The sequence below is a fragment of the Lissotriton vulgaris genome, chromosome 2_1, assembly GCF_964263255.1.
Source record: "Lissotriton vulgaris chromosome 2_1, aLisVul1.2, whole genome shotgun sequence".
Classification (NCBI taxonomy): domain Eukaryota; kingdom Metazoa; phylum Chordata; class Amphibia; order Caudata; family Salamandridae; genus Lissotriton; species Lissotriton vulgaris.
In genome coordinates, this window is record NC_141687.1 from 1,906,583,179 (window position 1) to 1,906,607,949 (window position 24,771).

General features: G+C 43.3%; 1 protein-coding gene across 1 annotated transcript in view; it reads right to left on the bottom strand.

Moving 5' to 3' along the window:
* CHD2 (chromodomain helicase DNA binding protein 2) overlaps nucleotides 1-24,158 on the bottom strand; it is a 1,340,517-nt gene extending 1,316,359 nt beyond the window's left edge. Inside the window, exon 1 of the mRNA XM_086956769.1 lies at nucleotides 23,182-24,158. Within this exon, the coding sequence (XP_086812895.1) occupies nucleotides 23,182-23,240 (59 nt within the window). The 5' untranslated portion in view covers nucleotides 23,241-24,158. The remainder of the gene's footprint in view (nucleotides 1-23,181) is intronic.
* Between the last annotated feature and the right edge of the window lie 613 nt (nucleotides 24,159-24,771).

Genomic DNA, 24,771 nt, shown 5'->3' on the forward strand with positions numbered 1-24,771 from the left:
AGCTGCCGCTTGAGTAAAAATGTACTTGAGCGGCAGAAAAGGAAAGCCTGCGCTGTGCATGGTGACGTTCGCGATGATCGCAGTGTGGGCAAGCATCCAGCACTGTGCAATCACTGCGAACAGCATTTTTCTATCAAACTCCGCCGCTCACGGATATCCACGTAGTGCGGCGGAGTTTTTTTAGCACTTCACAGAGTTTCGCTTACCGCAACTCAGCCCAAGGTAACTCAATACCAGACACTGAGCTGCAGATTTCTCTGGCTGACTTAATCCAACCGTCGGGTTACAAATGATGAGATGAGAGCTACAATGGTCAATGCTTCAAACAATTAAGCATGCAAGAGGCAAGGGCACACATGAAACAATTCGAAGGATGCAAGCCAGTAGGCACCCAGAAATAGCCAAGGAGCATCTCAGTACATATGAGAAATTGCAGAGGTGCTACAGCCAGCTTTTTTTCCAGTCAAGGTCAGAGGAGTGTGCCAAAAAGTATATTCCCCAAACACTACACCGATAAATGATCAATCTTCAAACTATGAGCATTTATGCTATACTGGAAGGATTGCAATCAGTGAATAACTACAGTGATTCTATGGCCACTGTGAAGGGTAAACAATGGCACAGGCTGTTTGGGCCTGGAAGATCTTTGGGCCAGAATCCATCTTCCAATGAAACCTACACAGTCTGATATATTTGTGGGCCTCATCCAAGACCCTCATACTGCCAATCCTCAGAATCACATCCAGACCTAGTTGACCCACTTACAAAGCAATAACACAACACAGACCCAAACGTACACATTGCACTACCAGACGCCCTCATGCTATAAAAAATACATTCCAACTAATTTCCTCAACACTCGCTCTGAAGTATATCACCTTTCACTAGATTGACACATCACAGAAATGTGTTTCATCCCCACACATTCTAGATATTCTTCTTGCCGCAGGCTACAGCATCCCTCACGTGGAGCACTCATATGAAGTGAGGTTGCCATGCTGTAATCCATAAGTCTTCTGAGTATTGAACCCCAGGCAAGCAAAACGCCACCCCACTCTACAGAGCTGACTGCATGCCATTTGCCACTCTCAGCAACTTGGATTGCCACCTTTCAACTTCCATCTCATCTACAGACCTCCAGAACAGAACAAGGACTTCATGGCTGAATTCTTAGACCTCCATGCAACCTTATCTATATGACATGCCAACATCACCCGCTTGGGCGAGTTCAAACGTCCAACAACAAGTTATAAAAAAAAACACCATCCTCACTGAGACACTAACATTGTAAAGCATGTCACAAAACCAAGATACACCAATGCAAGTCACCCATGGACTGCACTGACCACTTCGCCGTCCTGGTCTCTCAGTTCAGCGTCCTACCAACAAACCAGGGTCAACCCAAAAGAAATGACCAAACCTCCAGATTTTTCAGAGGCTTCAAAATAGACAATCTAATGCTCGAAATCCTCTCACCCTACCAAGTCCATGTCCAATGCAAATACTCTTCTAAACAGCTTCAAACTTTCTGGGGAGATCTATGTGAACATACACACCCTGATGAAACCACACAAGTCAAAGTTGTGAGTGGTACTCCAAAACCTTGTTGACACACAGTCCATCCACCGACAGGAAAGAAAATGGACGAAAAATAAATCTCCTGAGAATCTCATGATTCGGAAATCTCTGTGTAAAATGCAGACAGCTCACCATATCAGCCGAAGTAAAGTATTACACCAAAACATTTAATGACGCCACAAACAGGTGCATAACAGTTTAACACAAAGCACTGGCCCAAACCTCTTGCCAGACCCACCTAGCCTCACTCCACATAAATGTGCAAAGCCATCAACCTCTTCTACCGACGATCCAACAGCACATCAAAAACAGCAAGCCAGCTTTATGTTACGCCTCCTCCTCCAGGAGAATCCCACAACAGTCCTCTTTGAAAGCGCTCTCTCTCGCAAACAAACCACTCCCTCCAAGCCACTTCTCATGAATATGAGGTCTTACTTTTATCAAAGCTCTCTGGGTACGCTCTCACCCAAATCCCCATTTAAAATGCTTCTCACTCAAGGCTGCTTCCCAGAAGCTCTCAGGACAGGATAGAACCTCTCACTCATAAAGAAACCTACACTATACCCTGACGACCTTGCTAACTACTGGACCATTACTCTCAGCAAGGTCACAGAAAAAGCGGTCTATATCCAATTAAAAAAAATATTGCTGTCTCCTGCATGACTACAAGTTGGCTTCAGATCATGCGGCAGCACGGGGACTGCTGCCTTAATCATTAACGACTATGACCTGATGACCACATGAAGATGACCTCTGAACTTTTTGCACCCTTATATGACCTTTTGAATGGTATTCACTGTTAATACACAACTCCGCTTCAAAGCCTCCTCTGCTTCAGAGATCCAAAGCCTCAGACACTGCTTGCACATCTTTAAACCTGGATGTCCAGCACCTACCTGAAGCTCTAACCAATCACAACTGAATTCCTGTTATTAGTCAAGAACAAGATGCAGAACAAGCCTGGCTAAATGACATTAACCTTGACAGTTTTGAACCCCAACTTTCACCAAATGGCAAGGCACTTCGGTTCACCCCAATCACCAGCCTCACCATCAAGAAACACATTCCCAAAATACAGAAATGGGCTTGTACCAGCTGAAGAAAATTAATTAGTTTCTTACAGAAATATTGTTCACGCCCAAGCCCTCAAATTCACATTAGGATGGTGGTAACGCCATGCTCCATGGCCTTTCAGACTCTGCGATGCCAATATTTTCGAGGCTAAGCATGAAACACAATATCGGCACGCAGTTTACTGCTGGTTCAAAATCCATATCTGGTACAGGTGATCACTGTGAACAGTGTATAACGCACTCCACATAGGCAAAGTGCAGCAGGATCCTGTACATGAATGCAGACTTATCAGGGGCGCTGTTCGCATTTAACAAATGCATTTCCAAGCTTAAATTTCAGTCACCCTACAGAAAAAAAAGACATTGCTTTCAACAATCAACACAGAAAAATCGTTTGAGCGCTACTGGTTTTTTTGGGGGGGGGGGGGGTCGGGGTTGCGAAAGGAGCTTTAAAAGGACATTAAAGTTCATCACTTACTTTCCCCCTTAAGCATAGCTATCAACTGATTCAATTTCACAAGGGCCCCCCTTCAACGAGTAGGAGTACAGTCTTTTCTGTCAACTCCTTTTTGGATAAGGAAGATAGGGGACATCTGGGACACACTGGGAAATTTAATAGAACTACGAGTAGACTCCGATGGGACACGGAGGGTGACAAGGTGGGGCGCCTACTGGCGCTCCTGATTAGGATAGACACAGCCTCACCCGATTTTGACAATTAAAACTGAACATGACCAAATGGTCTATACTCAACACGAGCTTAATAGAGCATTTATAACCCATTTACAAAAGATATTCTGAGCCCCAACCCCTCCACCGCACCACAGATTGTGGAGGCCTACCTGGCTGAGGTGGAACTGCCTTGCCTCGACCCAGAGAGTCAGGAGTCCTTGGGGGCTCCTTTCAGAGGGGAGGAGATCAGAACAGCGATCGCCCATTTGAAGACCGCCAAGTCCCCCAGGATGGATTGGCCTAGCGGCTGAGCTCTACACAGAATATGGAGGGAGTCTGGATTCCTAAACTCCTGGAAATCACGGTGGAAGCAGGCGAAAACGGCCTACTCCCAGATTCCATGTGCGAAGCGCTAATCGTGAAGATCCCCAAACCGGGGAGGGATCCCCTGCTCCCCAGTTCGTATCGGCAAATTTCTATGCTGAACGTGGATCTTAAAATTATTAGCCAAGTGCTGGCAATTAGGCTCCATCTGTATCTCCGGTAGCAGCTACATGATGAACAGTCTGGTTTTATGCCCGGCAGGAATACATTAAGGAACATCCGCCACCTTGCACAAGTTATGCAATCGTTGGAGGGTAGTGCCCACCAGAGTACTTTAGTATTCCTAGATATCGAACAAGCGCTTACTCGATCCAATGGGAATATTTATGGCAGGTGCTTCTCAAAATGGGGATAGGCAAGACTTTTGTCAGCTGTGTGAAACTACTTTATGCTCAGCCTAGGGCGAGGGTTCGCAAGGGTCAGTACGTATCAAATGCCAGACCAATAGAAAGGGGGACCCAGCAAGGGTGCCCACTATCCCCCTTGTTGTTCGCCCTGGCAATGGAGCCATTGGCATGTCACCTCCGTGGGGTGCTCCAGGGGTGGGGCATTCGAGTGGATAGTACGGAGCATATTGTATCACTATATGCAGACGATGCATTGGTGTACTTAGCCGACCCAGTCATTGCCAATACTGTTGGCAGTCTTAAACCAATTTGCTTGGGCCTCCGGACTTTACATTAATAAATTGAAATCACAACTATGTGATTGGATGGATGGACGGGAGGGACAAAGTCCATCTCCCTGAGATGGGGCTCCCACTGCCTGAGATGGGGCTCCCACTGCGCTATCTTAGGATATGGATAAGTAGAGATGAGAACACCTTTTACCAGCACAATATGGGGAGGATACTTAGGGGTCTTCAGGGAAGTATTACCTTATGGAACACAAACTCTCATTGATGGGTAATATAGCCTTGATAAAAATTGTGGTTTTGCCTAGGTGTCTCTTCACAATGCAGGGTTCCTTTTTTGAATTCCTTCATCGGATATTGAAGAATTAGACGCACTGCTCATACAACTGCTATGGAATGGGAAACGTTGTCGGGTCAGTCTAGAGGTCATGAAGCGTAGGTGGGGCAAATGAGGTTTAGAAATTCCAGATTTAGAACTCTACTATTTTGCATCTCAGCTACTTCATGCTATTGCCTGGTTGGACACTGACCACTCCTGGAAAGGTCCCTACTGGCCGACACATATGGAGACCAACAGTTAGGTGCACTCCTTTGGCTGGCAGTGGGAACAATGTCCTCCATTGGTGCGGTTACTAGCTGCAATATGGAACAGAGTGGTCAGGAGGCTTATCCAAGACCAGCCTTATGCCCCAGAGGTGGATTTCTGGCTTATGCCTCCCTTCCCTCAAATTGTCAAATTGAGCGGGATATGTCGACTGACAAATGGAAGGATGGGGGCTGCCTCATTTTGTCCGACCTACACCTGGAAAACAGATTTAATACATATCAGGAGGCGGTAGCTACCTTGGAGTTGGGATCAGGGCAATTTTGCAAAATAGCGGCAACAGCACAGCAATTAAGGCCCTCTTTCCCGGAGCACACCCATACCCTGGTCACTATGATCATCATGGCTGGAGGGCTGAAGCTTGTCACCCACCTATATAAGGCGTTGAGTGGCGATAAGAAAGTTGGACCCATAACAGTGGAGGAGAAATGGCAGTGGGTGTCCCCGCAGTAGATTACACCACTGGACTGGGAGAAAATCCATGAGAGCGTACGCAAGGTGTCGGTATGCAATAGATTTAAGCAAATACAGTATAACATAGTTCATATGACCTACCACTCACCCACGCAGCTCCACGCCATTGATTGTTCTAGAGATCCACACTGCCCTAGATGTCAACATGTCCTAGCGCATTTCCCACATATGGTATGAACCTGTCCAACAATCCGGACGTACTGGATGAAGGTCCTAGAGGACCTGAACAGAATAACAGGGTGGGCAATCGCCATGGATGTGCGCTCTTATCGCCACGGTTTAATTCCCTGTGACCCTAAACGCAAGCCGAGCAGGCGGTTCCTTTGTTTTGGGACTTATAATAGCTAGGCGCATAGCGATTCATTGGTTAACTCAGCATGGGCCTCAGCTGGCAAAATACAAGACAGACTAGAGAGAGTGGGCTCTGGCCGAGGAGGGACATATACGTAGCACTAGAAGAGATGACAAACTACCTGAGGTACTTCTGGTGTGGGGGGTGATGGTCCAGGATATAGCGGGACAGGCCCCACATTCCACACAGGTATCGCCAGATGAAGCAATTTTCACTAGGGTGGTGACCCACAATCAGGAGGGAAGACATGAGCGGACCGAACACAGTTCTTAAGATACCTGGACCTCAAGTTGAATGGACCCGGCAGGGAGGGAGGGGGTGGTTGGGGGGTTTTGGGGGATAGGTCTAGTTATAGTTACCACGAAACAAAAAAACAAACACCACCACGTCAGATTGGAAAACTTCCAGGGAGGAGTTTATGTCTAAATTCCTGAGTTTATTATCGGACTATTCATGGAGTCAGCTGTTGTATAGGAGATATGTAATTGTAGATTAACATGGTCTATATACATGGAAGAACAACATTAATAAAGACATTTAAAAAAACATTAAAATAAACTTTTTGGTTCTGGACCCTGTAGTTTTAGACTTCCTTATTGTGAAATTGCCTATTATTTCTTACATGAAAATTGCCTTGCTAAAATCAATGGGCCTTCAGGATAGCTGGCAGGTAGCAATGCTTCAGTCATAAAATACGAAAGTTCTGCAATAACTGTGCTTCATTCAAACATCCGCATTTTGTTTTTGTTAATGCCTAATAGACCACCGACATTTTTACCATCCCAGTTTGTGTGATAGACTTGTGACATGACCAACTAGCACGTCTCGTAAGGATAAAGATAAATGAACCCATGCGATTAGGCAGATAAAAGAAAGCCTGGGGTAGAAAATAAACAACCTATTGCATTCTACAAGTTAAACTCCTGGCTCACATCATCTCAACGCATGGAGTAAATCATTTAAAAACAATTAGCGCAACAGAAAGGAAAACTCAAGCCATGAGCATGATGTTCCAGTTGACATGGAGATATCTAACCCATGACTATCCTAGACTGTGTTTCTGGATCCATCAATAAACACAGATGTATTTCATTGGGTGTCTGCAAAAGTAGAATCTGACTTTCTAACATCCTAAATGAAGTTATCCATAATTCTATATGCAAGCACTGCGTTCTGCAGCGAACAGGGTCTAACAGCAAAGATTTTGTTTATTCGAGATTCTGAGTTATCTGGTCTGCAACAAGTGGAGTTTGAAAGTGGAACGGGGCTGTCTTTTGGTATCTATCTCCTTGATGTCTAGGATCACAAGACCTCCTAATCTTTGTAGGGCAAAACAACAATATAAGCCCAAATACTCATGACATTCACATTTCAACCCCGATCTGCCAATCAAATGTATTTCGAGCCTTTTAGAAACTCTGGGCTAAAACTAGCCTGACACTTCTACACACCGATTACATACACCCCACCCTTCCTCCCATCACTCAACTCCTCAGAACACAAACATTCAAAATCTCATTCCTTGAGCGATCTACGGTCACTGGTGCGTTCGTCAAACCTGAAGATATTCCCAAACATCCGGCAGTAAAAAGGCAACCCATTTTTGAGCTTCACTCTAAAACCGTCATTATCGATTACCAAAAGTGACCAGCAACTGATCAAAGACTTACTTTACTAAACTAATGTAACAAAATGTAGTCCAACATGCTTACATACACATACCAAGCCATAGTTTCTTCTTCCATAGTTGAGCAAAAAGAGAAACTTCAGAGCAGCAGCATGGCAATGGGAGACAAAAATAACACTAGTCTAATGCTTCGCTTACAAGTCTGGTGAAATCCATTTTACTTACTCATTACATTTAACCCCAATAAAAACCTTCCATTGAACTTGCTGGACAAAAATTTGAAAATTGTCCTACTAAACCCTATTAAAGCAAGGAGAAATTAATGTGTCATTTTACTAATCAATCGCTACACAAAGTAAGTGTTTCCCAATAAGAAGTTAGCTGCTACAGAAAAGGAACTATGTCAACTAACAGGCTTGGGCCTTCATTGAAGAAATAATTACACTTAAAGAAACACTTAAAATACACCCTACAAACTAAATTACTATACTTGTACATCCAGAATTGTGTGTCATTTAACATTGGTTTTGGCACGCTATATGCTCCAAATTTAGCAGATATGGGTAACTAGTACAGACACGCAACCAGATCCAAGAACATCAAGCGACTGAATCGGCATCATAAACATGCTCATGGTTAAAGGATCTATAACTCGCACGCTAGACCCAATTTGCTCTTAGGTAACATGTACACATCAACCACGCGACTGTCAAGGCTTTTCCCCTAGGTGCAATTCGTTTCTGTATGTTTGGGGTAGTTTGCGCTTAATCTCATAAGTTTTCTACAAAAAGGTATACATGCCAAGATTCTGGCGGTGCTAAAGGAGATAGGGGTTTCTGGATTTTTCTACGGCGAAGTGAAAAAATGCAGCAAATTTTTGGTTTCTTGGGAAAATTGTGATATTAGTGCTCTGTCAAAAACAAAAACAAAAAGGGGGTGGGTTTATAAAAATAGCATTCAGCGAAAGGTTTGCTATGCTCTGACCCCATTGCTCCAGCTTTTAGGACCAAGCAGTTTTCGCAACAGCATTTTTTTTTTTAACCACAGTTTTTGCACTATTTTAGGATGCAGTCCATGTTTCTGAAACCCATGGTGATCCTGGAAAGTTATACATTTCTGGAAAGTAGACAATTCTGAATTCAGCAAGAGACCACCTTTGTAGATCCCTCAAGGTTTTACCAAATAATAAATCATTGAAATATAAATAAATTAATGAAAATTAGTAGGAACATATAGCCATTGGGGGAGTTCTCATCTGAATTTTATTTGTCATGGTGGCCAAATTACAAAAGCAATAGAACATTAAGTCTGCTACACCTATCTGGTAGGTTCTGAAAAAAACACGTGCACAGAGCCAAAATCCGAGCGGTATCCAATTGAAATGTTTATGGCAAAATGAAATTAATTTAAAAAATGAACAGAAAGGAACCCCTGGGGCACATGCATCAACATAAGGAATTGAGATTCCTAAATAGCGATTTTTAAGGAATCGCTAATCCTTATGCATGTAGGAATCGCATTACATTTTGTGATTCCTAAACATTACCGAATTGCTATTAGGTAATGTCATTCCATTTATTCCAATGGGCCTAGGCCCATAACGAATGAATGGGAATGAAGGAATGAATGGGAATAGGCCCGTTTGAGAGGGCAAAAATGTGTGATGCATGTGGCCACCTATTTATTTTTTAAATGTACACAAGATAGAGAGTTTAGGAACATTCATTATTTATACAGCTCTTCATCATGGTTACTCCTACTATTGTGTGATTCAGAGGTTAAATGCCTTTTTTCTTGTACACTAGCTTACATTTGGAAGTCAAAAATGCAGAAACTCCATCTGATAATAGCAAATGTTCTATTATTCTGTGTTCCCACAAGTCTTTCAGTAAAAATGTACGACACTGTAGCTGGGCCTAGTGCTCATGACACAAAGCACCACAAAACACAACCTGGAGACATGTTTAACTCAGCAAAATAAACTTTCTTTTTTAACTTAGTGGGGAGCTGTGAAATTTTGGCCCTCGCTTAGTCACCACCAAGGAAAACCTACAAACCGAGACATTTCTAAAAACTACACACCTAGGGAAGTCCAGAGTGGACTGGCTGGCATATGGCCCCCCTCCCTACCTTTTCTTACCCACAATGCTCTACAAACCGTGGCAAATTATTTTTATAATATTTCCTCACATTACTAGAAGAGAAATTATTCCGTGAGGATGCACAGATTTCCTACCACCCAGCTTTCCCATATTTGTCCCAATAAAAACTGTACACAACCTGTATTCAAGGCCATTACGATCCACAACATGAAAAGCCCCAAACACCAACAGGATGGGCACATTTGTTTAAATCAAAATGACCTTTTGGCAAAGTGGGTAGATGTGGATTTTGAGCCTTAGCTAGCTCGCCAGCCAGGGAAACCTACCAAACCCAGACATTTCTGAAAGTTGGACACCCAGTCAAGTGCAGGATGGTGTAATGTATATGGATTCCCCCAGCATTTTTTTTTTTTTTACAAAGGTCTTCCAAGCCGCAAACTTTGGCTAAAAATGCAGTTTTCTTCTCTTGCTGTGATGCCAAGTTCCTGAATCTGCTGGGGCTGACAAATTTCCTAACACCCAGCAGTCCCACACATGCGCCAATACAAAAAACGATACACCACTTGTGTGGCTCAGCCTAGCTCACTGCAACAAAACAGATCAAACCAGGGACTAGGTGAAGACCATATTGGCTTGGCATGGTCCTTGGTTTGATCTGCTCCTGTTGTATGTGCTAGGCCCACCCACACAAGTGGAGTAGCTTTATATCGGGAGAAGTGTGGAAACGCTGGGTGGAAGGAAGTTTGTTGATCCATGTACAATCTGGAATGTCTCACCAACGTGAGGATAAGTAGTGATTTCAGGCAAAGTTTGCAAGGCATTAGGGGTAAGAAAATGTCATGCGATCCATGCAAGACATGCCACCCTGGACTCCCCTGGGTGGCTAGTTTTTGAATATGTCTAAGTTTGGTAGTGTTTCCAGGTTACTGGTTGAACCCGTGACCGAATAGTGCAGCCGTTCAGTATGGCACATAACAGCCATAACCCCCTTCCCAGCAGCAGGCTCAACAGTATGTGTGGGATGGGCTGCATTGCACAGAAAAATAAACAGACCCCTTCATGGTGGTAGCATGGCCCAATGCCAGGGTGGGATGCAGGGATCTGGAATTCCTATAGCCCGACGCCCATGACATATTGCTTGGGATCAAAAACAAGAAGTTATGTGTATTTTGTCCTTGGGACAAGTAGGCCTAACCCCTTACCGCACAAACTCTATGGCTGCCAGTTTACAGTAACACATTATGGATCAGGGAAGAGCAAGGTCTGTAGTTAAGGTAATATTTGTGTCAGTGTGTTAATGGTGTTTAAACTTTTATTTATGGTTCATTAATGCAAAGCCTTTATTATTAGGGTGAGTGCTCTAAGTAAATGTTTTAAGCTCAGACTGTACTACTGACCGTGGATCCAGTATAAAAATGTGTACACATGTTTTCAAAGTTTAGCAATAGGAGGCTATGTATAATGCGCTCTGATTAGATGCAAATATTTACAGAGGCTTGAAAGCAAGCTTGAGGAGTCTTTGCTTTCAAAATGAAATGTTAACAAAAAAATGCAAGTAGGAAAAAAGCATTTGGCTGAACTACTGTAAAATCTTAAGTACCATTTCTTTGCAACAACATTTAGTAAAGTGTGTTGATGTATTCTAGCATATCCCAAAGATATTCCTAATGGAAAATCAGCGTAACCAGTTTCAATAAGATTGTAGGAAACAAAAATAAACATGCACTGGCAAAGCCAGCAGGTCTGAAACTGATGGTCAGCGTTTTGGTTTGTCAATGTCTGACTTGGTTTGACATGGTTTTTGTAAAAACCAAATTGGTGTGCAAATTGGTGTGGAGCTGCTGGGTCCTCACCATTATAACAAACATTGGCAAAAGCAAAAAGTTTTTGGCCTCAAAAAGCACACATTGCCACCGTAGTTCCTGGCACGGAACAAAACTACTTTGTCTCAATATGCTCCTTGTGAAACAGCAGACGGTCCAACTAGGAGCCTTCTCATCCAAACCGAAACAGAAATGCGGTGTCCGCAAGGGAGCATCCCTTAGCACCACGCTGTTCAATGCCTAAGTTTCATCTCTGGCACAAATCGGGACAAAATGGGGCTTCAGAGTTTTCTCCTATGCAGATGACACGCAACTCACCATCACCACAAGGAAAGGGAATGAAGACACCAAAACTAAACTTAGTAACTGCCTCACTGAACTGGCTGACTGGATGGCAGACCACTGCCTAAAACTAAATGCAAACAAAAACAGAGATCCTGCTCCTCAGAGAAGCCAAACATATCTGGGACTCTTCCTGGTGGCCCTCCTCTTTAGAAGATGCCCCTACACCCAAGCACTGTGCCAAAAACCTGGGTGTAACTATTGACGACACACTATACATGCAGACCCATGTACAAACCCTATGTTGGAAAAGCTCTGTCACCTTGAAGCTCCTAAGAAGGCTATTCCCGTGGATCCCCCTGGAAAGCAGGAAAACAGTCACAGGCCCTGCTAGTCAGCAGGCTGGACTATGGCAATGCCCTTTCTGTGGGCATGCCAGACTACCTATTCAAACGTTTACAGGTGGTGCAGAATGCTGCAGCCAAACTAGTGTGCAACAAAGGCAAACACAGCTCAGCAAAGGACTGCCTAAAACAACTCCACTGGCTGCCCATGCTTCAAAGAGCCTGCTTCAAGCTCCTAGGTCATGCTCCCAGGACCCTCCACGATACAAGTCCCATGATCCTCCAAAAGAAAATACACTTCTATATTCCCGCCAGACCACTAAGATCGCAACACCTTGCCCTGGCCGAGACAAAAAAAAAATACAAAAGTCTAGAACAGGAGGCCGGACCTTCTCACACTTGGCGGCACGACACTAGAACGAGCTCCCAGTCGAACTTAGGTTGACGCAATGCTTTCAGGAGAAAACTCAAAAAACACCTATTCCCCTAAGGCTGATATCTGGCCCTTCAACCTTATCCATCTATTTCTCACCATAATCCTTAGCGCCGTTACATCCCTTGGGATAAATGTTGCGCTCTATAAATAAATAAATAGCATCAAAAATCGTCAAACATGACAATGTGAATTTTATCCATTTTTAAGACATCCAAGACCTTCTCACACTTGGCAGCACGACACTAGAACGAGCTCCCAGTCGAACTTAGGTTGACGCAATGCTTTCAGAAGAAAACTCAAAAAACACCTATTCCCCTATGACTGATATCTGGCCCTTCAACCTTATCCACCTATTTCTCACCATAATCCTTAGCGCCGTTACATCCCTTGGGATAAATGTTGCGCTCTATAAATAAATAAAATCAAATATCGTCTAACATGACAATGTGAATTTTATCCATTTTTAAGACATCTAAAAAACGTAATTACCCAGCCATTCTCCCGCGGATACAGCCACTCCTTCGGTTTTATTATTTTCTGTCGTAATCTTGGTGGCATTCTGCTTGTATTGGGAGGAGTTGTTCTTTTGGCTTTATCTGTTCTGTGCGTTGAAGCTAGGTTCTCCTGGTGCTTATGTCTGCATTATAAATTAATAAATGAAGCTAAAAACAATCATCCGACCTAATCCATCCACCCATCCAGCCACCAGTCAGTCCCTCCGTCCATCAAGCCACCCACAGCCATCCACCCATCTATCAATCCACCATTCAATTATCCATCCATTCGTCCACCCACATATCAGTCAGTCCATCCACTCACCTGTCAGTTCTACCATCCATCCATCCATAAACCCACTAACATCTATTGATCCATCGACCTTTCTACCCATCGACTCATCCATCCACCCATTCATTCATTCATCCATCCATTCACCAGTCAGTCCATCCACCCATCCATTTGTCGGTCCCTCCACCTGTTACTCCATCAATATATCCACCTGTCAATCCATCTATCCATTTTCATTGCCACATGTATTTCCCTCCGTCCATCCATCCAACAAGCCACCCACATCCATCCACCCATCTATCTATCAATCCACCATTTAATTATCCATCCATACAAATATCCGTCAGTCCATCTATCCATCCATCCATCCATCCATCCATCCATCCATCCATCCATCCACCCACCCATCTTCATTGACACATGTATTTCGTACAGTCTAGATAAGGGAAACATTCCCCTCTACAGGAGTATGTGGCCTTACACTGCAGTTGTCTTCCGGCCTGGAGCTCTTGAGCCTTTCCGAGTGGCAGAACCACGGCCAAAGAATTGAAGAGGACATCGCTCGGGATCTGCGCCCAGCTGCCTATGAAGAGCTCTAGGAGCAGCCCTGGCTCGCTGTGGCGTTACATTATCCTACATAGCAGGGATTCTGTGTCCTACGTCCAGCGCCAATACAGCAATAACATACATGCAATGAACACACGACCTTTTGTTCCATAGAGCAGCACAATTATCCCCCAGAGGAGGCACCCGTTGCGCAATAGCCCCCCCCCCCCCGGTCGCTGCATATACCATAAACAAGCTTTGAAAATGCAATAGCTCTCGCCTTCGATTAAGTTAAAGCCATTTGCTTTGCTAATGGTATTACTTATCAAAGCAAATGGCTTTAACTTAATGAAAGGCGAGACCTGTTGCATTTTTTAAGCTTTTTCTTTTACCCATGACATGTTGGTCGAAAGCGGCTGGTGCCAGATGCAGGTATACCCCTTGATGAAGTTGACACTTCAGAGGATACCTCTTCCTCCCAGAACTTGATGCTTAGTACTCCCACAATTAGGGAATCCCTATTCTTCTATGCCACTCGTTAGGGTAGAAAAACCCTATATGGCAATTATGCACTGGGTCTCTTATAATAAGAGTAAGAGATAGGGTTCCTTTTTTGCAGTGAACAGTGCACCTGACCGGTAATAACACTAGAGTGGGCAGAAAGAGGTCAGCTCAATACAGATGCATGGGACATTAAAGCCCATAGAAACTTCGGTCTCCAACTTGTATGGTTATTTTTTTACATGGAGTACCCACGGATAAAGAGCTATCGTTTGAGTATACCCCAAAATATTATAAACTCCATCTAGATCCCTTGGTTATCCAGCTTTTATTATAAAAAGAACTCTCTCATTGGAGTGGAGTCCAACCTCCACCCTGGTAGTACCACCCCTACCAGGTTGGGGTAAGGTCGCCAAGGATGAAACATGCCACAAAATGTAGGTGAGGCTTCCTTATTCAATGTAGGAGAGCCCTTTATGGGACACAGAAATGTTTAGAATTACATTACAGATACCGAAAATCATATAATTGTGATACTTTGGCGATTGTGTGCAATCTCCCTATAGAGGCAAACCTTCCATCTGGAGGGAAGAAATAACTACTCGCCCTTTTAGGTTAGGGCTTTGGTCGGAAGCCAGGGGGGCCTTTCCATCCTTTTGTTTATTTAGGTGTCCTATTAAAAACCTGTTTTTAAATGCACAAGACGCGATAGTACTGGAACCACTCGCATCGTGGATCTGTCAAGACCCAGTCATAAGGGGACTTAGTTGGACAATGGGATGGGAGGACCTCATATCACTTTATGCAGACATCTTACTATACATGACATCTCCCGCCAGATCGCTAAATTGTCCGAGATATTTGTGCGGTCTATGGCAGGGCCTCGGGCTATACCATTAATTGGTCAAAATCGCTGCTTTAAAATCGGTCATGCCCCCCCTCTCGAATCTATCCCAGAACTGTGAGATACAGATAGCAGAACAGGGTTTTAAATACCGCGGCATTTACATCACCCCCCAGACGATACACTTAATAAACCAGTGGCTGCACATGCCTCAGGGGGAACCTACATTTCGTATGGATCGCCATCTTCTGGGCGCAGAAGGGGTAATGGGAGCATTGTACAATAACAAAGAAATCACACTATACTGGCCCTACAGCCCATACATTACAAATCTGGCACGAGGCACAGAGAGCGATGAGGTAAGAAGGAAAGCTCACACAGGTGACACCATTATGGGATATTCGCCAAGTAGGAAAATTGAAAAACACTAAAGGATTCCAATAGTGGGATTTTATTGGAATCTCCAAGGCGGAAGGACCTGAGGCAGAAGGGGGGAGGTGGTATTATTCACTCAGTTACAAAACATACATTGGCGCAAACCGAAACATATAGATATGCCCAAGTCAGTCATGCCTTGCGGGCAGCGATCCCAGCGGACACACAGTTATCCGAGTCCTCCCCACTATAAGACAGGTTACTCACAGACCACCTCCAAACAAAAGCTATTTCATTGACTTATCGTAAAATAATAAACAAATACCAAGATCCTACAGTAGCCCTTAAAAGGAAATGGGAGGCAAAGCGTGGTAACCTTGAGGAGGACTGGCAGACGGCCCTGATGTCCCCAAGGGAGGTGGCAATTCCTTTCACCCTTGATTACTCCAACTAAAAATCCTACATCTATTACACAAGGACCCTGCTACACAGAATAGGTAAGGCGAACACTTCACTCTGCCTCCGACAATGCGGGCGTAGGGTACTTTCTGGCACACACTCTGGGACTGTCCACGGGTCACTTCTTACTAGACCGTGGTTCTACGCACCATGTCCCAAGTAACTAACATGGTTATTCCGATTGCTCCAAAATGCGGTTTACTTCATATCTGGGAGCCCACAGACCTGAATCACACAGACCAGGACTGGGTAACATTGGTGATGGCATTATCTAAACGTAAAATAGCACAACTGTGAGGTTCGGGTCAGTCCCAAACGCCTCAACAGTGGTGTCAAGACATGGACTGTTCAATGGTGGCGGAGATATCTGTCTACATCTACAGACGATGCCCTAAGAAATGGACATGAATTTGGAGCAAGTGGAATCAATATTGGGGCGACATCTGCGAACCTCCCTCACCGGAGCAGGTATCGGATGATAGTGACCAATCTAAGCATATGGAAGATACAAGACCTGCTGCATTGGACTGCACCCAGGGGATGCGGAGGGGTTGATAGAGTTGGTGTTCTAAAATGTGCAACTATGCCATATTTAAACGTACCTGGATTCTGAATGTATGCCACTGATTATCCGTTTTTACATTGTAAATCTGTTTTTGGTTTGCTTTGTACTCTTCCCCAGCCCCACCCCCAATCCTTACCAGGGGGGCAGAAATCACATCTTATCTGTTTCTGGGGCAGGGTGCGGCCACCCATGTCAGGGTGAGCCTCCTAACTTTTTTTCCACCTACTGGTGGCTAATGGGCTGTCTTCCCCTGCCACCCCTCCCCGGCAATTTCAGATAGGGTTAATCATCCCCATTCTCTAGCAAACGGGGGGGGCATAAAGACTACACCTGGTGGTGGAGAAAAGGTCCACTACCTAGAGGGTTGCTCCCCCCTAAAACAAGCACTGGAAAAGCCAATTGGTCATGTCTATACAACAGCTATTTCAATGTGTTTTTGCCAAGTTGTACATTGGTGTGGCTGTTGTTCAGTACAGCTAAAAGATAGTGGTGTCAGGAAGTAGAGTTGAACAGGGGAGTCGAGTTCAGTGGTAGAGTGTGTTGTGGAGTGCTAAGGAACAGGGCGTAGTGGGTCTGAGTGGATTGAGGAAGTGAGGTAGATTGGAGTAGATTGGGGTGGATTGGAGTGGAGTAGATGGGGGACTGAATTGGGGTAGAGTGGGTTAAATGGAGTTGAGAGCAGTGGGTGGACTGAAATGGGATAAGGTGGATTAGATTGGTTTGGGGTGTAGTGGATTGGACTGGAGTTGGGTGAATTAGAGTAGTGGGGTGGAATGTGGTGTGATGGATTGGACTGGAGTGTCGTGGGCTGAATTGGATTGAGTGGGTGGACTGAATTGGGGTGGGGGTATTGGATTGGGATAGAGTGGGGATGTATTGAAGTAGATTGGAGTAGGGTAGATTGAGTGGGGCAGCCTGTTTTGAAATGGAGTGGGGCAGATTGTTTTGGATTGGGGCGAGCAAATCGGAGTGGGGTAGGTTGGGAGGACTGGAGTTTGGTGGATTGTGTGAGTAGATTGGGTGGATTAAATTAGTGTGGGATGGGGTGAATTGCATTAGATTGGGGTGGAATGGATTGAGTGGGGCGGATTGGCATAGAGTGAGGCATATTGAAGTGTACTGCACGATTACGTGTTCCCTCGGACTCCTCCCCTCCAAAACTCTTTTACTCATCCAAAAGCCTCTTCCTACTGCTAAGACATTTATTTAAAAAAAATTAAAAATAATAAGCCTTCACTCTTATCCCTCCACTATCCTTGTCAATCAAAATTAACAGACTAACATGTTCACTTCTCAAATTCCATATTCAACTGTACTAATTCACCACTAACCCTTTATGGGTTCCAGAGTAGCGTGCTACTCGTGAATAAAGCCTCTCAACACCCCATCAGGGTAACAAGCGCTATATAAATGCAAACCTTTTCCACCCCTCCCCAACCCTTCTAAATCCAAATAATAACATATCCATCAATAAAATTACTTTCATGTTTCACCATACTAATTCAACACTGATACTTATGGGTTCCAGAGTAGCGCGCTACTTGCACTTCAAAACCCCATCAGGGGTATTAAGTGCTATACATAAAGACAAACCTCTTTCCCTCTTCTATCCCGCCACCTACCCTTCTCTACCCAAATAACTGAATAACATATCCACTACTCAAATTACTTCATATTTAACTATACTAATTTTCAACACTAATCCTTTGTAGGTTCCGGAGTGGCATGCTACTCGCCAAAAAAGCGTTTCAACATTCATCAGGGGTAACAAGTGCTATATGAATGCAAACCTTTTTTACCCTTTTATCCCTCCGCTTTCCTTCTCACTCCAAATAACTGACTAATATCCACCACTGAAATTACTTTAATATTTCACCATATTAACTCACCACTAATCCTTTATGGGCTTCCAGGGTAGCGTGCGTCAACGCCCCATCAGGGGTAACAATCGCTATATAAATACAAACCTTTTTTCCTCCTCTATCCTTCCGCTATCATTCCAAATCCAAATAACTGACTAACCTATCCACCACTTAAAATGTACTTGCATGTTTTACTATACTAATTCAACACTAATCCTCTATGGGTCCCCGAGTAGCGTGCTAATTGGAAAACAAGATCGCTTTGCCAAGAAAGAATCCTCATCTTTTGAGAACAGACACCCACGAGCAAAAACAAAAGAAAACATGAGTGCAAAGTGAGAAAAGAAGACTTGGCAAAAGAAATGTAACTGGCAAAAATGTGCCCAGCAGGACAAACAAAATTGCAAAGATTTTTTTTTCTAGTCATACGCGTTGTTTGCAGGGCATCAAAAAGTTAAACAGAGCAAAGTTAGTACCTCAATCACGTCTGGAACAGTAGACGGGCACTGATCAAGTTGACTCAATCAGCGCTTGAAACAAATATGGTTAGGCATGCCTGGACAAATTACGTGGCTGTAAAGAAGAAAGCTACGCAAGCCAACAAATGTAAATGTAAATGTAGTAGATTTATATAGCGCTGTATCACCGACCGGTTTTCTAAGCGCTTGCTTAGGGAACTCGTCCTGGTATTCCCCTGTTAGATAACCCATTACTGGGCATCCCCAAGGTGAAAGCCAGGCATCCCGCTGCGAGGGGCCGTCGTGGAGATTCAGCAAGCAATTGCCCACAGTTGCAGAGTGGGACTCCGTGATTGGAATTGGGACCGAGGCGAGAATTGTCAGGTCCGGGGAAATTTGAGCCCAAGACCCGCCGAGGAGGAGCATTGAACCCTGTTCCGGGCCAGACCTCTGCATCAGGGTCTGCCGCTCCAACCACTTGAGCCACACTTCTCCAATGCAATGGGCGGGCTCCAAGCCCTTTTTGTGTAACATCAGTGTCTTACAAGCGAGACGAATGCTTTGGCACATGCACTTGCAGGCTCGACCCAAAAAGAAATAAAATAACCCCTAGCAGGTACCCACTAATGAGAATGGGTGCTTGGGGGTCAGGATTGGCTCATTTTACTTTCCCTTTTACAGTAAGGATGTCAGCGTGCCATGCTCACTGATCATAATTACCCAAAAACAATAACATTTGCTCCTGGCTAAGCTCTTTTCCAGCAGTGTGAACTGAAAAATAATAAATATTTCCTCTGGTGCCACAAGACGGATTTCCGTGCCTTTCGATCCTCGAGATGACCTCCGCTTTAATAGCGCCCGTCTTAGTGTGCTGCTGACAAAAGTCGCATAAATAGCAACCGAAGATTTATAAATCCAGTCTTGTTTAGCTGGGTTAGACAGACAGAAGCAAATCCTGGGTTTCCAAATACCGCAAAAAATAATAATAAACAGCGCAAAGGCCTTAGGGTGGTGGATAAAGAGAATAGTACGGTCTACATAAGCGTTTCCTCCAGCTGGCACAGCGAACACTAGACTAGGAGACGAGGGGGAGGCTTTGACAAACTGACTCCTGGCCACGTCACCACGCCCGAGCGCTGCTTATGGTGAGTCATGAGGCAGGCTCTCCAGTTGCCAGGAGAGCTAGCAGCCAATCCCGTCTCAGCAAAAAAAAAAAAAAAAAAAGGTGGGGGTCGGGGGAGAGCGACTGGTCCTCTGTTCTTCCTGTGAGCACTTCCTGGTGATTCTCATACGCAACTGCATGTAGTCTGCAGCAGACTAAGCAATGCAAAGGAAAACATTTTTTTTTACGTAATGGGCTTTCAAAGGTTACCAGTTGGTCAAACCTATTTAGTGTACAAGAAATGCAAGCAAAATAAGCAAGCCTTTCAACGAAAAAGCTCGAATTGGCAGAATAAAGGAGAAGTTTATTCTTGACAGCATAAAGCCATTTGCTTGTTATCAATTTCACAAAATGGCTGCCATATTCGATGCAATAATTAAGTACTGTGGAAAAGGAGAAATTATAGCACAGAGGATTGAAAAACTGGGTCTGTGGTGGGGGATACTGTTTTTGTACAGATCAATAGGAGTCTGCAACTAACATGGAGTTTGTGACCAAGGTGTTTTATGTAATTTATTATTGGAAAAAGGTGTTCGTTCCAGCAATCCAGAACAACCAAACGTTGTCAATGCAGAGATTAGAAGACCGGATTAATTCTGAAACTCACCACATAAATCTGCCTACAACAGAGAACAGTTCATTTATTTTTAAATTATTAACAGCAGCATGGCTTCCTTAATATTTAATGGGTGATATTTAAGAAACATGGTCTGAGATTCATATAGCTTTTATAGGGTCAAAAAAAGAAAATAACAAAAAATCTACATTTCTCTCAAAATGATGTCTCACGGAACCAGGCATTGAAATAATGACTTAATTGTCAAACAAATTATTGCTTCCTGTTTGGTAAATATACTAAACTACAAAAATTACTTAATGTTTTTTTTAATCCACTCCTATGATCAAGTGCCTCGAAGCAACTCAATTCATATGTTATTCATTAATCTTCAATGTTTGGATGATGTTTGATTAGGAGTTATTTCCCTACACAAGGGTGGATTTTCAGTAGTTCCTGGAACACATGTAGATTGGGCATAACGTGCAGGGTTAAGGTTGTGAGTGAGAAGGTGACGTTTAATATTTTACACCTTTACCCGACAAGGACTTTTAGAAACTTACAGTACTTTGCAAGATAGCTGCACCAAGTTTTTTACAACGGTGAAAAGGAAGGCCCCATTCAATATACTGTAAACACAGAAACTGCACCAATGCTCGTTTAACATTACACTCAGAAAACAAATGGTCACCTCTAAAGGTAGTATCCAGTTACAAAACAATCAACCATCATGAACCGTCTGAAAATATATGGATTAATGTAGCTAAAGATGGGTAAGTGCATCCTACACCAGACAAACTTGGTGCACTAAAGGCTTGTGACCGAGTTGACTCAACCACCTAGTAATTTCCAATTCTTACTCTTAGCTAGGGATGACCTCCATATCACCATGGTCCCAAGTTTCCAATTCATGACTGATTTAGCAATCCCACACATCGTAGGTGTTGGGCACGCTATCAGTGCCAAAAAACAAACCTTATAAAAAAAAAGTTTGCAAACTGTCACAGTAACTCACGAGTTTTGAGTTTTGCCTTTGTATGGAAACATAACAGAATGGAGCATTCACTAGTTAGTACATTAAGGTAGTAGACTGGCAGACCTACTCAAATATACAGATAAAATTGGTGTAATTAATATATCAAATAATGGTTACACCAAATCACGCTACAAGAGGAAGAAGCAGTTCAAGAGTGCTTGCTGGCTAAGTGAGTCTAGTCAACTTCCACACACTAAAAGATAGGATTTATAAAAAGTTAAAAACGTGTTGAAAGAACCATAGGAGTGCAAAAAGATAATAGTACAGCCGTGCATCCAATAAACTGACACCAAGTTTTAACTCTAGAAACCAAAAGGCTCCTAAGCAACGCATATTTCAAACAGGTAATTTTTTGTGCACATACTTTGTGGGCCTCTACAGATATCCCAACAGCTAGTTTCAAACGTATGGAAAAGGCTTGACCTGATTGTTACCAGGCAAGACAATCGGAAGGCGGATAATCATTTACGTTATGCAGTTGCTGCATGCACACATACAAGTTATTACGTCAGATTCCTCTCAATTAACTACTTACAGAAATATGAAAAACATTTATTGATACCAATAGCCCAAATGTACAGACATTCCAGACATTCATAGTATGATGCGTTCTAATTGGAATGGTTAAAGTTAATTGTATTTAAGTTTCGAGGGAAGTTACTTACAAGCCCTTTATACGTGAAATGTAAAATGCCAAGCAAATCGAATACATCAAACACAGCTTATGCATACATACATGCACAAGGTCGTGTGAAATGCAATATTGTAAAAAAACTTTACAATATTCTGTAGAAATAGGTATTTCTAATACGGGGCTAGTCAGTATATTTGTCAACATGGGTAAAAAAGTTCAAACAAATGCCTTATAGGAAATAAAAATCCACTGCAGCAATGCTTGAATGCAACAAGTTCTAGCTCCAAGTGGCAGCTACTCTTTGCAAAACCACTGAATCCTAACATTTAAAATATCAGTAGGGTGCAAATTGCATTTATATAGTGCTTATACTACACCAGACAAGGCGTCGAAGCACGTTATACCGGATAGCACGATGCCCCGGAATTCCAAGCTATTCGTTATAGTTGGTAAAAAAAAAAAGTGTAAAAAATAAATAAATAACACAAAAAAACACCACATTTACTTCAACTTTCGATTTAGGTACTTGGCAGCAACGTGCGTGCAACCGTGTGGCATTTAAAGATTAAACGATATAGACATCAACTACAACTTTCTAGTCAAAACAGATGCACATGGTTTCTTTTGAGTAGGTCAATTCAAAAGCTTAAAACACACTTAAAACAGTAACGTATGCTTTGGCTGTCAATTGGTGCAATGCAGTGGTGTCCAAAACGAGAGGGTCACATACGCAAAAGCAGCGTCCCCAGAAAGTGGGCAATTACATAATTAAATTACCGGTGTATTAACAAATGTAAAAGTTGTTCTAAAACATTCAAAACACCTGAAACCCACTCCAACTTTGAGAATTTGGTAAAATAGGGAGTGGCATCGCTCAAGGTCATCCACTGTTAAGAGTCAGAAAAAAATGCAATAATAAATGTTTTGCCTATAACTAAGTGTGTATGACTGTATGCAAACGTGTTCACATGCAAACTCCCCTTTTAGAAAAAGTAAGAAAAAAAATCCGTACCTTGAGGCATTGCTACGAACCGAGCCGTCTTTCTCGGGTTTGTCATCGTCTCGCATCATCTTCGGATCCTTTTAATATTGGTGGGAAATACCAGTGCTCCGAATGGGGTGCTCAGGCATTTACTGTCAAAAGTTGAAAGAAAGGTGAGGCGTCCCGACTGCTGCTGTTGGCAGTCAATGCACATCCGAAGAAAGAAAAGAGCAAGCCCCAACGCTACACGGGGGCTAAAACAAAGCAACGATGTTTTCACGTGGAAAATAAGAGATGTCACGTATTTTTAAGTAAAATATGGGCTTTGTTAACCTGCCATAACTAAGCATGGTGGGAAAAAAAGTTTTCAAAACCGAAACGATGTAAATAAAATGGAATTTAAATACTGCGTCATTGCGGAAATACAACTAAAATGTTAACGAACAGAGGGGAAAAGCGTTTATTAAAAAAAATCAATTGTTTACATACCCAATCCATGTGTGGCTGGGGTTAAAATGATCCTTCGTTGCAACGGAAGGGGAGGGGGGAGGGGAAACCTCAAAAACCCACTAAAACGTTTAAATTCAATTGCTTTTCTGCGGGTTTTTTTTAAATATAAGCAAAAAACGTGCTAATACACTCAAAAATAAAGAACATACTAGAAACGATGAACGTAGAGCGTATTCCCGTAGCGGAAACGGCTCTTCATCGAAGCGCACAAAAATGGAGGTGCGCCATGGCTTCCGAGCTGGAAAAAACAACGAGCTCTCTCCCTTCTCCGTCGAGTCTTCTCACAAAGCACGGCAACTAGCATCGAAAAAACGCGATTTTCACATAAAATCCCGTAGAAACAACATCCCAAAAAGCTTATGCTGTTGTCAGTGGGAACTAGGATCCCCCTGGGACGTTCCAAAGTAGAGCAAAGTTAATCCAAGTGGAGGAAAAAACCCTGGGAGCTGCTGCTCTCTCCAAGGCACAGCCGCCATGCAGAGCTCCTTCCCAGCTCTGAGAGCCCTGCCTCTGATTGACACTCTCTCCATTTACCCCACAACTCAGGTGATGTGCCATAGACCCACCCCTTCCCTTCCATCCAAAATGGAGGCAGGAAAAGGACCCCCAGATCCACATGGTATACTAAGAACCCCAACAACTTAAGGGTGATTCCTACTTGGTATATTGTAATGTACTTTTTTCCCATTCATAAGCACCAATGTATGGTTTTCTTTTGTTTAAAAAAAGATAAATGAAATTCTCAGTGAATTAATTTCATTAAATTACTTCCTTTCTGGGCAGGAAGCAGTCTTGAGTGAAACCATTTTCAAGGAAAACAAGTACTTGGACATGCAAGAACAGCCAGGAATTATGCAAAATCATTACACAACCTGATTGAACATAGGGTACCAGGTGCCCCCCTCCTTCCACCTATATGGCTCACAACATAGGTCTGTGGTGTTTTTTTTTATTAATTCTGCTTCTTTAAGACACCAATGCTTAAGGACCAAAAAGAAATTGAAAAGCTAGCCGAACTAGAACGTTGAAGAAATGCAAACCAACAGCGCCGCCCTAGTGTTCAAATTTTAGACTCCACTACCTTTATTTGTAAAAAAAAAAAAAAAATTA